General features: G+C 39.6%; 2 protein-coding genes and 1 long non-coding RNA gene across 3 annotated transcripts in view; 1 reads left to right on the top strand and 2 right to left on the bottom strand.

Annotated features, from left to right (window-relative positions):
* Positions 1-5,356: 5,356 nt before the first annotated feature.
* LOC116308871 (Na(+)/citrate cotransporter) lies at positions 5,357-13,416 on the bottom strand. The gene is made up of 13 exons (XM_089033356.1): positions 13,235-13,416; positions 11,738-12,003; positions 11,027-11,317; positions 10,832-10,859; positions 10,523-10,653; positions 9,937-10,059; positions 9,023-9,112; positions 8,490-8,594; positions 7,559-7,659; positions 7,285-7,394; positions 6,849-7,010; positions 6,637-6,774; positions 5,357-6,253 (listed from the first exon to the last, which is right to left on the bottom strand). The coding sequence occupies exons 1-13, from the start codon at positions 13,346-13,348 to the stop codon at positions 6,089-6,091; spliced, it is 1,824 nt and encodes a 607-aa protein (XP_088889482.1). The 5' UTR covers positions 13,349-13,416; the 3' UTR covers positions 5,357-6,088.
* Positions 6,905-10,008, top strand: LOC148910086 (uncharacterized). Its single transcript, XR_016120321.1, has 3 exons — positions 6,905-7,016; positions 7,272-7,366; positions 9,732-10,008. It is a non-coding gene; the product is annotated as an uncharacterized LOC148910086 (long non-coding RNA).
* Positions 13,417-14,253: 837 nt separating the features above from the next.
* LOC116308867 (laminin subunit alpha-3) overlaps positions 14,254-15,601 on the bottom strand; it is a 31,084-nt gene continuing 29,736 nt past the window's right edge. The window contains exon 35 of the mRNA XM_089032899.1: positions 14,254-15,267. Coding sequence (XP_088889025.1) covers positions 14,938-15,267 — 330 coding nt within the window. The 3' untranslated portion in view covers positions 14,254-14,937. The remainder of the gene's footprint in view (positions 15,268-15,601) is intronic.

The following is a 15,601-nucleotide window of genomic DNA, read 5'->3' as shown; positions in this document are numbered from 1 at the left end:
TGAGAGGTGGAGAGCGAAACATGGAGAACTACTCATCGAGGAAGCTGGAACTACTAGCCTTGAAGTGGGCTGTATGTGAGAAGTTCAGGGAGTACCTGCTGGGATCGAAGTTTGTCGTCTACACAGACAACAACCCGCTGACATACCTACAGTCAAAGAGTAAGCTGAAAGCTGTGGAGCAGAGGTGGGCTGCAGAGTTAGCAAACTTCAACTTCACCATCAAGTATCGCCCTGGACGTCACAATCAGAATGCAGATGCTCTAAGTCGCATCAACCGAGATGAAGAACCAACCACAGTTGAAGTAAGAAGTACCCTAGCCTACTCTACCAATACTACAGACCTACCAGAAGAGGTACGTCAACATTTGATGGTATCAGCAGCATTCATAAGCAACACAGAGACAAGTGCGCTGGAGGAGCAAGCAACCTCATTCCCAACCACACCTCTCACAGAGATCCAACGACTACAGCAGGAGGACCCATGTATCAGTCGTCTCCTCCACTACCGAAACCTTGGACGTCGGCCAAGTAAAAGGCAAAGCCAACAAGAGACAAGGGATACAAGGAAGTTGCTTAGTCACTGGAACAGGATTGAGGAAAGCCATGGAGTTCTCTACCGCCGTACAGGAGTCGGACAGGGAAGTGAGCTTCGGTTACTGCTACTCCCCACATCAATGAAATCACAAGTACTGAAGGGTGCGCACGATCAATGTGGACATCAAGGACAAGACAGGACAGAACAGCTCTTGAGAAAAAGATGTTGGTGGCCCGGTATGCAAGGAGATGTGAAGCAATGGATCTCAAATTGTGAAAGATGTGTCATTGCCAAAGGATCCTACCTTCCAGTCAAGACGCCGATGGGCAGCCTACTAGCTACTAGGCCATTGGAAGTGCTAGCGATGGATTTTACCTTGCTTGAGCCTGCAACAGATGGAAGAGAAAATGTCCTCGTGTTAACAGATGTGTTCACAAAGTTTACAATTGCTGTACCTACCCGTGATCAGAAAGCTACAACCGTAGTCAAGACCCTGATTAAAGAATGGTTCCTTGTGTATGGAATCCCCCAAAGAATACACTCTGACCAAGGCAAGTCATTTGAGGCAGAACTAGTCAAGGAGTTGTGTGCAGTGTATGGAATTAAGAAGTCAAGGACAACCCCCTATCATCCTCAAGGAAATGGGCAGTGCGAAAGATTCAACCGTACACTACATGAGCTTCTAAGAACTCTACCAGCAGAAAAGAAAAGAAGGTGGCCTGAACACCTGAAAGAGTTATGTTACGCCTATAATGCTACGCCTCATGCAACGACTAGATACTCACCCTTCTACCTGATGTTTGGTAGAGATGCAAAGCTATCTTTGGACATTCTACTTCCTGATGATGACAGACAAGTGACAGTAGACAACCAGCAATGGATTACCAAGCACCAGACTCGTCTACGAGAAGCTTATACCACTGTGACACAAAACTTGAAGGAAGCTGCTACCATCAGAAAGAAGATCCATGACCAGAAGAGCAGAGCACTGGCCGAACCACTACAAGTTGGAGAGCGAGTACTCCTTCGCAACCGTAAAGTCAGAGGAAGAAACAAGATTCAAGATAAATGGGACAACCAAGTGTACAAAATCGTCGAACGAAGAGACAACAATACATATGTCGTTGAAAGAGCTGATGGACATGGAGGAGATAAAGTTGTTAGTCAAGGAGAAATGCAAGTGTGTCCAAGACCAATGCTGGAGATACGAGGACGACACAGGCAAGCTGACAGGTCTAGACAAACATGTACTGCATCGCCAGAATCATCAGATGAAGAAGATGACATTGGAGGAATGACAATCGCCTTTCAACCAATGACAGAACCAGCTGAACCTGATGATGATGATGATAGTGATGATGTGTCTGAGGAAGAACTGGCTGCACCTGTACTTCGACGTTCCACAAGGACAACGGCAGGCCAACACAGCAACCTCTATAATCTTCCAAGATCCGCACTTCAGCACTGACGAGTCCACCTGCGCATCATTGTTCCTGAATTTGCTCGAGGACGAAGCAAACAAAAAGGAGGGGCAAGTGTGACAGAGTCAAAAGACACTATTTCGGACAGTAATTATTTAGTCATAAATCTATATTTTAATTAGGAATGCCTCGTGTACACATAGGAATGTAATTCTTTAGTTAACTGTTTGCGTGGAAAATGCGTAAGCAAGAAATAATTTCCGTACGTAATTACATTACAGTGAGTCATGCCTAGGTTTGGCGCTTGTTTACGTAAGTTCGTGTTTGGGACATCCTGTTTGCGCCTAGGGCGTGCAACATTGCATAGGATGTGTAAGGTCTTAAGAATGCAGGTTTTTCCATAAAAATAGGCCCAAACTAAGCTTAAATCAGTGTAGTAAAAGTTCTTGAAGACGTTGCACATATCAAGACAAGGAATTCTCTACGATGTAAAGAGATATCCTGTAATCTCGTTCCCGTTTTTTTTCATGTATTGTAAAGTTGTGTGAATTTTTCAATAAATTCTTTTGTCAAAACCACTTGCAATCTGATTCATAGCTGAGCGCCTTGCCGCCGGTTACACATGGCGGCCATGTTGGTTCGTATGAAGAAGAAGCTAATGAGTAATCTTTAGTTCAATACCACCAACATGGCCGAGATGACGTTAAGTGCAATAAGTTTAAAAAGAATATTTCAGTCCAGCTACCACCACCTGGTTTTTCCCTAGAAAATTATTAGGAAGGTTTTAAAAAAATACAACATTATTCAAAACATTTATTTTCATTTTCAAAAAATGGAAATACATTACATGACAACTAAAGAAAAGCATCTTTACAACATCAGCACCCTAATCCTCTCGTCTTGAACTAATAAAGCAACTAAGATCAGTTTTTTTCTTAAGGTTCTTGGATTTATCGATCATTCCTTGGCCTTCTTCTGTATATATTTCTATTCACACTGCGACGAGGACTACGACTTTGAAAACGACGATTTCTTATTGGAGTCAAGCTTCGACTGCGACTGCGACTGCGACTGCGACTGCGCCTAAGACTTGGACTTGAACTTCGACTTCGACTTCTCCTTCGACGGTCACTATCACTGTCACTGTCACTGAACAGTGACGCTAACAATGGACTTCGACTTCTTCTTTGACTCTCATTATCACTGTCACTTTCGTCGCGGCCGAACACTGCTGCTGCTGCTGCTGCTGCTGCCCATACATGACTTGGACTTCGGCGGTTTCGGTTAGAACTGGAGCTTAATCTTCGCCGTCTTTGCTCTTGGCGTTTTTCATGCGGTCCTGATCTTGGAGTGGAATTAAATACTGTAGTTGCCGGCTCCAGAGACTTTAATCTTTTGAGAATTTCGGTTAACTCACTTCTTTGTAGGATTTCACAGTCGAGTACATGTGTTATAAAATCATTCATTGTCATTGTGGGAAATCGTATAAGTCGTACTATGTCTTCACCGAGAATCTCTCGTTTCGTATCACCATCTTCATCTAGGCTTCGATCCCTGATCTTTTTACAAACCCACCGATCCATCGCTTTGAATAGTTCAAGCTCCTTGATTTCAAGAGTGTCTCTCGAAAGAATCTGACATAGCATCTCACGAGGTATGTCTAGAAATGCTTGAGATTTGACCGCTTGTCGTGTGTCCTTGTCGATAATAGCCCAACATCTGTCTTCAAGGATTTTGTTTTGCAGTTTCTGGACTTGCGGAAGGACAAGGAAAACATCTTCTGCGTTGACATGATCAAAAATGAAATCGTTGCACTTCTTTTCTAGGACTGACATGCTGTATTTCCTAGAGAGATACAGTAGTTCCATGACATTATTTGCTGTTATGGTTGCTTCGTCGGTGTAGACATATCGAAGCATTTCCTGTAGTCCTTCTCGAGTGCATTCTGGAATGTGTATTACTCGTGTAGTTTCTGCTAACGAGCCATAGAACATAGCCTCGAATACGGGACTGTTGATGGCTAACATGTACTTGTGAGCTGGAATAGTTGCTTGTTCTCCATCCACAGAAAACTCCACATCACTAAACTTCGAGTTCTCAAAAGCATAAAGAATACGATCTTTTACGCCAGATAACGTATTTTGCCAGTCGTTTTCCATCCTTCCTTACCAGACACGAAGTTGTATCAGTCATTTGTTATGTAGTTTCGCTTCCGTTTTGGAAAAGGACTGGTGACGAAAGGCAGAATGAGACTGGTACGGTAAAACTTTCTAAAACTCGAAAATTAGATTTATCCTTTAAAATACTGAATTTTGAAAAATTATTATTTCTTATTTATTTTCAATTTTTTCCCGGATTGTCCTTTGGGATTGGACTGGATATTGCGGTCAACTGGAGCAGTGTATCGCAGCAACAACAAAAAAGTTCTCCAATTTTCTGATTTTGAAAGAGTGTGGACAATCTAAATGTATAACAAAAACATACTCAACTTCTTAAATTTGATTTATACTTCTAAAACCTGAATTTTGAGAGGTTTTTTTTAATTCGGGAAAATCAGGAACCGAGTATATCTGGACTGGACCGGACTACGAATATCTGGATCGTGGATCGCCAAAACGTTATTTGCGCCGAATTTAAATAATTTTCATATGATTTTTATTTCAATATTTATAACTAGTAATATTATGTTGAAATTTTGTTTTTTAATATTTGGAAAAAATTATTGGATCTGGGATTACAAAAATATCTACTTAGTTTTGCGTTGCCATCCACCAACAGTCAAACGCGTTAGTACTATTGAGACTTTCATGTATTGCCAATGTTAATTGAATGTGCCGAAGAAATTATGTATTCTGAGGTTTTACGCTTTCCGCAAGTTGAACAAATAATGTCACTGACAGTCAAACACTTTTCATCCATATATTGCAATATTTGTATTAGGGTGAAGGAAGCTTCTTATTAACCCTTTGGGGTGTATTCCTGCACTCTACCACCATAATAATTACCCTTACGTTTTTTATATAATATTTATATTGTTATATGTGAAAATAAAAATATATGTTTTGTGTGTTTATCACGCGAAATATGCGGCATCCAATCGCGATATCCCAAAATGAACGTATTGACTATATTGTATGTTAATGTATAAATGTTATTATCATGTCACGACTTGTTTACGTTGGCATGAATAACAGGAATTTTTTAGAAAGCGTCTACCAATAATAGTAATAATAATAATAATGATAATGTCTTTATTTCATATTGATAAAAATACATATTGAATACATACATTGCAAGCAGAAACAATAAGAGAAAAATAGAACAAATATGAAAATACCTAATATATATATATATATAATGAAAAATAAAAAAATAAAATAAAATAAATTTAAATAGCTAATCTATGTTTAAAATGTAATCTATTTATAAAACTATTTTTAAATCTTTCTGTATTAACTCTTGGCAAGAGACTACTCTTATTTATAAGATGGTTGGATGACTGCTTTGTCTTAGGTAAATATTGAAATAGAGGATGGCTATATTTTATGGCTTTATTTTTTTGTGATCAGATATTGCAACGGCTTGTATCTGCATGTGTTAGAAGAAAAAGTGGAACAAAATATAAACTTTATATAACAACATTGAACTCTAGCTATTTATTTACGCTTAATATAATGGGTCACGACGAATCCGAGACGTCGTACGTTCCTAATGTCTTTGAAACTATAAACTATAAGTGTTTTTTCTCTGCAGTATTCCATCTCTTTTATTGTCTTGCTTTTGGAATCCCTGTGATTAATATACCTGCCACAGGTAGCCCATCGATGGAATAATCACATAGAATGCTAGCATGTTATATTTACATACATACATACATAAACTTTATTTAACCTCGAATTTCAGAGTAGCTTACAAAGCTAATATCTTCGAGAAAGAAAAAAAAAGGGAAAAGGGCTATTGAATAAAGATTATAAAACTATTATATAATGGTAATTAATACTTACATATGTACACTATATACACTAGTATATACTTAGTATATCCATACCCTGTGGAACAAGCGCAACAAGGATTGACTACCCAGTTTCCACCCCTCTTCCCAGCCTCCACTCCTCAATCTACACTGACTAGATTACATGGTTACGTTCTTGCATACTAAGGTATAATTGCTAGGTATTTTAGAATGTAAAGCCCAGTCAGGCAAAGATTCTAGTCCATATATCTTGACTCCGTAGAGATGGAAGCAGGTCATGAGTACGACAATGCCAATAACATTCATTCCAAACCCGGCTTTGGCCTGGAAAACATGAAAATCAAGGCTTAATACCGTCACACACAAAAAATATATTAAGTAATAATCAAATTTCAATGTTAAGATATTTCAAGCAAGCATAGGCAAGCTGCAAATGCTACTAACGCGTCTGATATGCATTCAAAGCTTAATCGTTTGTGCATAATAGGCCATTGGTATGATGATACCGTCATTTTACTTACATTACCCGAATGTTATTTTGTTATTTAGATTTTTCCACCCTCATCAGAATAAAGAGACAATTGGTAAACTTTGCGTGACAATAGAAGCCACTTAAAAAGCATTCTGGTCTTGTTTGTAAATCATGCCATCAGGCAAATGACCTATTTGCGCATGAGCTGCGCACCCTGAGCTGCGCATGTACTTACCATATCCTTGACTTTAAGATGACCATATGAAAACACAATGGCGTTGGGCGGCGTTGCTACAGGTAACATGAAGGCGAATGAACAGGAAATTGTCGCAGGGACCATAAAATACCATGGATGAGTGCCTATACTTTTACCCTTTGGAAATGATACATTCATTAGTTAATCACAGAAAAAAACTCACTTGAGATAACTCTGATTTGGTCACTTACCAATGTTCCTAAAATAGGAAGAAAGATGGTCGCCGTGGCAACGTTTGACGTAATTTCCGTAAATGCGCACGTGATCAAACATACAATTAAGACGATAGCAAAATCAGGGATGGCGCCCAAAGCTCTGAGCTGGTACCCAAGCCACTGAGATAGCCCAGAAATCTGAAGGTAAGACAAATTATATTAGAACTGATAGTGGTTATATGTCGCCATGATGAATGACAATTCGTAAAGGCAATAGCCCCTTTCACAGATCCCTTCGCCATCTTGAAAGGTGGCCGTGCCTTTGATCGAAGCGAGACCAACGGTGAGCTTGCAATGATAGAGACATGTGAATAATTGTTCAAAGTGTTAAAAAAGGTCTCTATCATTGCTCTCTATTATAGCTATACAGAAATGCAACAGATTGTATTGTATTTCCAGTTAGTGTATGTACCTGAGCTGCTTCAGCCAATGCAAATCCACCGCCCAATAGGATGACTACATTCCAAGGCAACTTGTAGGCAACAGTCTTCCAGGTTAGTATCGTCGGAGGAGGCTTGGTAGCTAATTCAGAAACGAGACAGTTACGAATACATCTGGTTGCTCCAAACTCTTACCGATATAATAATAACCCAACTTTATTCAGGAATGCGTGCGTCACATAAGTGCTTTACGGTAGGGTCCTGATCTCTTGTATAATTAATGATTTTAAGATGGTCAATTGTTACCTTTTCCTTCGGTATTCCAGCAAAAAATCTTTGGTTTTTCAGAAGGAAAAATGAACAGAGAAAAAGCGATGAGCATTGCTGCTGTTGCATCTTTGACATAACTGAAAACAAAAAAGAAAAATACAAAAGAGTAGAGTTTGTCTTTCCCTTGATTCGAGGAGTTTCCTTCCAGTTCTCCGGTTTTCCTCTCTCCACAAAACCAAACCCTAGATTAGAATTCAATCTCTGAATAGCCATGCCCTGACTTAGATCAGTCTAGAGGTTGTTTCAGGGTTCGATCTGTAAGTTAGCCGTGCCCTGACTTAGATCAGCCCAGAGGTTGTTTCAGGGTTTGAAGTGTGAGTTAGCCATGGCCTGACTTAGATCAGCCCAGAGGTTGTTTCAGGGTTCGATCTGTAAGTTAGCCGTGCCCTGACTTAGATCAGCCCAGAGGTTGTTTCAGGGTTTGAAGTGTGAGTTAGCCATGGCCTGACTTAGATCAGCCCAGAGGTTGTTCCAGGGTTCGATCTGTAAGTTAGCCGTGCCCTGACTTAGATCAGCCCAGAGGTTGTTCCAGGGCTCGATCTGTGAGTTAGCCGTGCCCTGACTTAGATCAGCCCAGAGGTTGTTTCAGGGTTCGATCTGTGAGTTAGCCGTGCCATGACTTAGATCAGCCCAGAGGTTGCTCCAGGGTTCGATCTGTAAGTTAGCCGTGCCCTGACTTAGATCAGCCCAGAGGTTGTTTCAAAGTATCGACAAAAATTGAAAGTCATTAATTGAAGGTCGAACTGAAAAAGCTAATGTATCTCATCTTCAACATTACACCACGGCCAAGACTTTGCTTTAAAAAGTTAACAAGAACTATGAATCTTCAATCTACATACTCCAATCCTCCACAATTTTTTTTAACATCTCGTTTCCAGAAATAAATCTTGACGTTGTCTTTATTTACCCTTTATTAAACGCAATGGCCCATCCAGGCATGAACTTAGGCTCCCTTAGCAGCCACAGAAAAGCCAAGATGACAAAGTGACAAAGAACGACTTTTTCTGCAAATCTAAGAGAAAAATCTCTAAAAATTAAACAAACGTTGATGAATCAAATTGAAAATGTTAATTACGAGGAATATTCAAGATCCACTTATAGATCCCTTACATGTGACGTCAAAGCATCTTAATTTGGAGGACACAAAAAATTTTTTTCCATCTTATAAAAATTGACAACCTTTTGCAATGTCCTCCAAATTGAGCTGCATTTCGAAGAGCTGCAAGGAGTGCAGGTTGGTCTAACTTGGGTACAAACATCTAATATGAACTGCAATGGCTTCTTAAAAGACATCATGAATCTTAGGTCTATGATAGGATGATGGGTTGCAAGCATTCCAAAGAGAGATCCCACGAGAGACCGCGATGACGTAACGTACAATCAAAGAATAGGGAGTTCTAGATTTCAACACACTTTATTTGAAGAAAAAATACTACTTACGACGTCGGTCCCATCTGCTGATATTGTTTACGAAGTGTTCTTTTGATGGATTGTCCCTGCTTCTTGCTTTTCTCTTTACTCCCTTTACCCCTGAGCAAGATAACAACAGAGGTCGTGTGATAAGTGTGAATTTAGCTCTTGTATGAATGGGGAACGCACGGTACACCAAATCGAAATATGGCGATCAATTTGAATAACTATTGTTCTGGACAGACTCATTGAAACATACAGCGCAATTACTTGTACGAGAGGCTACTCAGTGCAGAATAATAGTTATTCCAAATGGTCGCCACATTTTGATTTGGTGTACACTGACACTGCATTGCCGCAATACTGGAATAACTTCCCGTTGTTTCAATGATACGATACACGTGGTAATCACGTGACTGCATGGCTAAAGTACTAAGCTACTTTCCTTACATTTTACCACGAGTCCAATTTCCTCTTTAGAAGACTATGGCACCCTTATTCTATACCAGAATCCTCTTGGTAAGATTTTTCTTATACGAATGTTTTATCTCGTCTTGGAGTCACAAGATGATGGCGTTCATTAGACCAACAAAAAGAATCATGAAAAGCACTCTGGTTGTAGTAGTAACATGACGTAATTGGCGGCGGCCATTAATTTGTAAGGTTACTTATGGACTTTCCTGTGTGCTTTATTATTAATAATATCTTAATATATATTTCGATATTATTTTATATTTAGATTGGAGGCCTTTCCAAACATAATGGTTATCACGACCCGAGCCTTATTTCTTACTGCGCATGCCCAGCAGTAAGAAATATATAAGGTCTTTGGATACGAGATTGAACCTAATAGCAGATGTCACGTGGCCTTGTCTCTTGGCTCGAGTCATCGAGGAACATGGAAACACATTACTTCAATCGTTGATAACAAACTACTTACTAACCTACAACAGCCCAAGAAAAAAACCTGCAGCCAAACCCAGGATACGAGCAAAAGAATTATCATCTGAGGGAAAGCGAAGCTGAACCACTGGCCAAAACCGACAGCAGGACTGTCAGGAAAAACACTGAAACAACGACAGCAATTGAGGTTAGCATAGAAAGGTGCATCACCGTAAGGGGTGGGGCAGGGTAGGGTAGAGTAGGGTAGGGCAGGGTAGGGTAGGCTTATAGGGTTACCTATAGCTGAGGCTACCATCAACCTACGGCTTCGGTGGTTGTTGACTCGAAAGTTCTTAACTACTTCAACAACCACACACATTATTCTTTATTTATTTTTTACATAATAGATATTGTCATTACATTTTTTTTTTCTTGTCAAATAAATTTTCTAAACTAGTAATGTAAACAAAAAATTGTAAATATTGTGTGAATAAAAATTGATTGATTTGGCAGATAACACGACGTTGGTCTTGATGATATCTCCCATATCATCAGTGAACCTCATGCAATAATTGTTTAGTTGATAATTAATTGCTGCGATGCCTTTCCCGCCAAAACCAGGGCATTTTTTAGTAAATGGATGTTTACCTTTGTGCTTGGCCATTGAACACGAGATTCGGTCCAGTGCCCGTGAGAGTGGCAGTGCCTCCAATATTAGCCGCATAAGCAATACACAGAATAAGACCTTTGCTCATGCGTGAGAAGAAGGTGTGGTCATCCTGAATCAAAACAGTTATACAATCTCGTTACAAGACCTTATTCTAACAGGAAGCAGCCACAGGAGGTTTCGTGAGGTGCATTCAACCCTCCAAAACAAATTAGATACTATGCTGAAACAGAATGGTGAATTCAGATAAAAGGTTCAATTTGTGAATAAACTAATTTGGAATAGTTTACCTCTTCGTCTTTATCTTCCTGCAATTTTCTGTTGGTTAAAATTATATTAAAAAAGTGGTCAATAACGACAACAAGAAGAGGCAAAGCTGCATGAAAAAGTACTGTTTATAAATTTAAGAGAGTTCGTCATTGACTTTATTTAACTGGAGCTGTTCAAGATTAAGATAAGAGACTTATTTTAACTTGATAACTTGCCTTTCTTCTGGTTGAACTGTAACGATTAAACCTAGTTCTGCTTCGCTTTCTTCTTTCTTTGGTTCTTCCTTTTCCTTTTCAAGTTTTGGTTCTTTTCGAGCGGCGGAAGCGTCGACCAGTTCAAGAGAATTTCCATTGTCTTCGGCGACCTCGTCCTCGTCCTTATCCAACTTTTCTGGTTTGATCTCTTGTAATACCGCCTCTGCTATGGGCACCATCATGGCAGTAGTCGCTGTGTTGCTAATCCACATGGACAGGAACGCCGTGATCGACATGAAGCCAAGCATCAACCTATGGATACATGCGACAAAGACAGACATCATAGAACAGCAAGATTACATATGACTGTGAAACATAGTGGTAACGAGTGATGACACCCTTTGACCTATTACAAAAGTAAGCAAGAACTCAACTCTCCCAATGAAATACTTTGCCACAATCTACCACTTTGGGCACTACTTTATCACAACCACAGCGCTGCACATCCGCACCATGACTTTTTTACCATGTGAAATTTGCTATAGCAAAGAACGTCTTACAACGACAGACCCCATCATTTATGTAATTTTTTGTTATTTCAGCCGAGACCAATCGTCATTCCCTTAAACATTCTTTCTCTTTTCTCTAACTCAGCAGTTAAATAAAAATCGATCTGAATCATCCAAAGAATCTTATTTTTGAGGCAAAGAAAATTCAACTCTGTTACCCTACCTTCTTGGTTGAGTCCCGACGCACAGCAGAACTCGGAGCGCAATTCTCTTGTGTAGATTCCAATGTTCAATGGCCACAGCGACGATCAGACCACCAATGAACAAAATAGTAGTGTCCTTAAAGTATGGAGGACTTATCTGCTTGGATCCGACCACACCCAGTAATGGGGACAGTACCAAGGGTAACAGAGCCGTGACGGCAAGTGGGATGACCTCGGTGACCCAGTAGATGGCCATGATTAGGATGGCAAAGGCACACCGCGCTTCCTAGAAGGGAACACAGGAAAATCGTGACTTATTCTACGTTAACAGGCCCACGCTTTTCGAGCCAGAGCCAGTTCAAGATAAATTAATTATAAATTCGGATTTATTCATTTTCCTTTTTTTCTTTTTTTTTTTTTGTGGAGACACGAAACCCCAAGGTGCTATTGACCCTATGAGGTTGAACGAGTAACGTTTACCATTTTGGACCATGTGTCATTCTCTTGAGAATAATATTCTTTGTTTGAGTATATTTATGATACTCAAGAGAATGACATGTGGTCTGTAATGGGAAAACATCACGCCTGTTGGTTTAAAAATTGGAATAATTTCAATCAAGAAAAAACGTGGCCGCAAAAAAGACCCCGACCGTAATAAGCCGAGTCGTTGAATGCGCTGAGTTCGTGACCTCAGCCGACGACGAAACAATAGTCAAGCTGTGTATTTTTTGAGAAAAAAAACGTCAAGCCGATTAGACTTTGAAATAATAATCTACTAAGGCGAAGAGCATAATGATTACTAGAAGCACATGCATTGTTTCTGTGGAAACTTCCATCCCTAAATAGTGCAAGATCGGTTATTATTAGCAGAGGGATTTTACTTGGCCCCTGAAACTTTAGTCTCCTACGCCAAGCCGCTATTAGTGTCGTCACGCACGCTCACTCCCCTAAGTAGCTGCTGCTTGCCCGAGCCAGCTCTTATCCCAAAATCTAGAACTATTTTGCGCCATAATCACTACAAAATGGTGGGGAGAGTTCGAGAGACTTGTTTGCGTGAGCGTTGCGTGACGACACTAATAGCGTCTGCGTAGAGGCTACTGAAACCGTTGTACAATTAGTGACTAATTATCTCAATGAAAAACAAAAGAAACCAAGAGAGTTAGTGTATTAGTACTACTATGTATTATGTAAGCTTACTAAAACATTTTTCATGGGCCAAGTAAATTCTCTCTAGTACAGTGTAACCCGTGAAATAAAAAATGTTAGTCAACGTGTAATAGTCAATAGATACAAAAAAAAAAGACAATGGAATTAAGGACTACTTAAATGTATTAATCTAATATCTATTTCACGGGTTTAATGACTTCACTTTACTTTCACATGGCTTTGCTTTACGTTTGCACTCCAAGTAGGCCTGGATTTTTATCACCGTAGTGACGACGAAACTAGCTACGTTGAGCACATTCGTTTGGTATTTTGGCGGCGAATTACTGCATGAGTAACTTAGTTTGACTTACCGTTGAAGGCAGGCTGATAGGCAAAGGAGCCAGAAGAAGAGGAGTTAATAACAAGATTAAGTATTGTCGCCATTTATAAAGTTTCTTCAAAAAAAGCTTTGCCATCGTTATCATACGACAAAGGTTTAACAAGATGTGATAGCTACTCTGTTGTCTGTTGAAGACCGAGTTGTTTACCTTACTAGACGGTGAAGGTCAGGAACGCTTACTACATCTGCAATACTATGTTACTTGTCAAACCGCATGACGTCAACTTACTATCTTAGCAGACATTTTAGGTAACGCAACGAAAAATATGACCTATTCTTTGGACGGAATTTTTTTCGCATTTTGATACATCATGCCATTCCCTTGAGTAATGTTTCTTTCCCTTTCCGTTCTAGGGCAATGTCATAAACTAATTTGATTATAATTTCTCAGTCTACCCGTCCAATTGCATTTAAACAAGTCTGTCAAGAGGATGTCAGAATTGAACCTGTTAGTCATTCCTACTCAACCCGCGCCAAAGAGTACGCTTAACAGCCAATTGCTATAAGGGATTATTACAAGTACTCAATTTATCCAAGAACAGTTATGGAATGGAATAAACTCCCAAAGAAAACAGCACTAGCCAACTCACTGGCTACATTTATAAGTGCAATTTCGAACATTTATTTTTAAAATTACTTAGTTTACTTGAAAAGCCTTGTTTATTTAGAGCGGTATAAAATGCTCAACACTGAGCGAATGACTTAATTGGTAAATCTACGGTAAGATGGAGTTGAAAATTAGACCCATTTATATGCGTAATGTCTTCCCATTTCAGAACACACATCATTCTCTTGAGGATTGTTTCTATGACTACCCGTCAAATCGCATGGAATACTTCTGTCACGGTGGATGATTTAAAGGTAACGCAATCAGGAATGAGACCCATTCATTGGTGTAATGTTTTCCCATTTCCATTTACATATCATTCTCTTGAGGATTGTTTCTATATCTATTTCTGTCACGGTGTATGTTTAAACAGTAACGCAATCAAAATGAGAACCATTTATTGGTGTAATGTTTTTCCATTTCCATTCACATATCATTCTGAGGATTGTTTCTATGTCTTCCTGTCAAACTGCATGGAATGTATGTCACGGTGGATGCTTAAAAAGTAACTCAACTGCAACCCAAATGAGACCTATTAATTGACGTAATGATTATACATTTCAGATAACATGAAAGTTTCTATGTCTGCTGACATCTAACCGAACGGAAAATCTGACGATGTAACGTGTATATAGAGGACAGACAAACGGTTTATATTAAGGTACATTGAGCCTGATTCTCTCGTTTTATTATGTACACAAATATTTAATGCTGATAGGTTGAGCTCCCAAGCCAAATAGCCAATCAGAATGTTTTCTAACACCATTTACCAATTTTATCCCAAGAGCCTGCTTCCTCATTGTCAGCACTTTTCCTTACTCGGAACTGACCATGAAGACCGCAGGCTCGATCTTAGAATGAGATTTCGATTTGGTACTGTGGTAAATGTTAGAGGAATATATATGCTGAAAATGAGCAAAGCAATAAAGCAAGGAAAAAAGTTGTTCTTGTGAACATGTGTACACATTTATATGCAGATCCATGGCATAGTGGTGCCTGATTGGCTAATACCATATCTGATCATCACGTGAGCCTAGTATCATTCTTAAGCTTCATGTTGAGTATTGTCATCTTCGACAATTAGGGAATCCAGTATAACCGGTTTTACAAGAATTACAAGTACGACCAATCACGTTATTCTTACATCTGCACTGTCCCCCATATGATTGACACCCGTCACTCAACGAACCCTGCGTGTCGCATCTACAAGATACCGCCCCTCTGTTAAATCGTGATGTCAAAGTGAAGACAGAGCTGAGGCAGAAGTGAGGAGCTGATGGTTTGATTTGGAAGTGGTTTCTGGCACATTTTTGTTGGAATTCTGGAAAAATATCGACGGGGTCATTGTCGAGTATTGTTGAGAAGAAGGACCGAGTAGGAAGTAACAGAATATAGTCCTGGAAAGAGAAGAAAATTCCCATAATTACACGTTCAATTTCATCAAATGTTCGTATCAGGTATCCTAGAATGTATAGCTAAAGCAAGACCACAATATTTGATAGCTTGATATCATTCCCAAGAGAGTCAAACTGAGACAAGGACATGGCGACCATGTTGGGGGTATCGTCAAAGGTTACCACCAACATGGCTGCGATGACGGATAAGACCACAATATGTGATAGCTTGATATCATCCCCAAGAGAGTCAAACATTGGCAATGACATGGCGGCCATGTTGGGGGTATCTTCAAAGGAGGCTACCACCAACATGGCCGCGATGACGGACGAGCAA

The sequence above is a fragment of the Actinia tenebrosa genome, unplaced genomic scaffold (assembly GCF_029948245.1).
Source record: "Actinia tenebrosa isolate PJP-AT-01 unplaced genomic scaffold, QUT_ActTen_1.0 PGA_scaffold1__47_contigs__length_23844297, whole genome shotgun sequence".
Taxonomy (NCBI): domain Eukaryota; kingdom Metazoa; phylum Cnidaria; class Anthozoa; order Actiniaria; family Actiniidae; genus Actinia; species Actinia tenebrosa.
The sequence above is the reverse complement of the archived record's forward strand: the minus strand, read 5'-3'. Positions and strand labels throughout refer to the sequence as shown.

Coding starts and splice junctions, on each gene's coding strand:
- LOC116308871 (XM_089033356.1), bottom strand. CDS start 13,348: ATGATAACGATGGCAAAGCTTTTTTTGAAGAAACTTTATAAATGGCGA. Junction 6,775..6,848: donor TTCCTATTTTAGGAACATTG/GTAAGTGACCAA, acceptor TCATTTCCAAAG/GGTAAAAGTATAGGCACTCA. Junction 6,254..6,636: donor ATCTTAAAGTCAAGGATATG/GTAAGTACATGC, acceptor CATGTTTTCCAG/GCCAAAGCCGGGTTTGGAAT.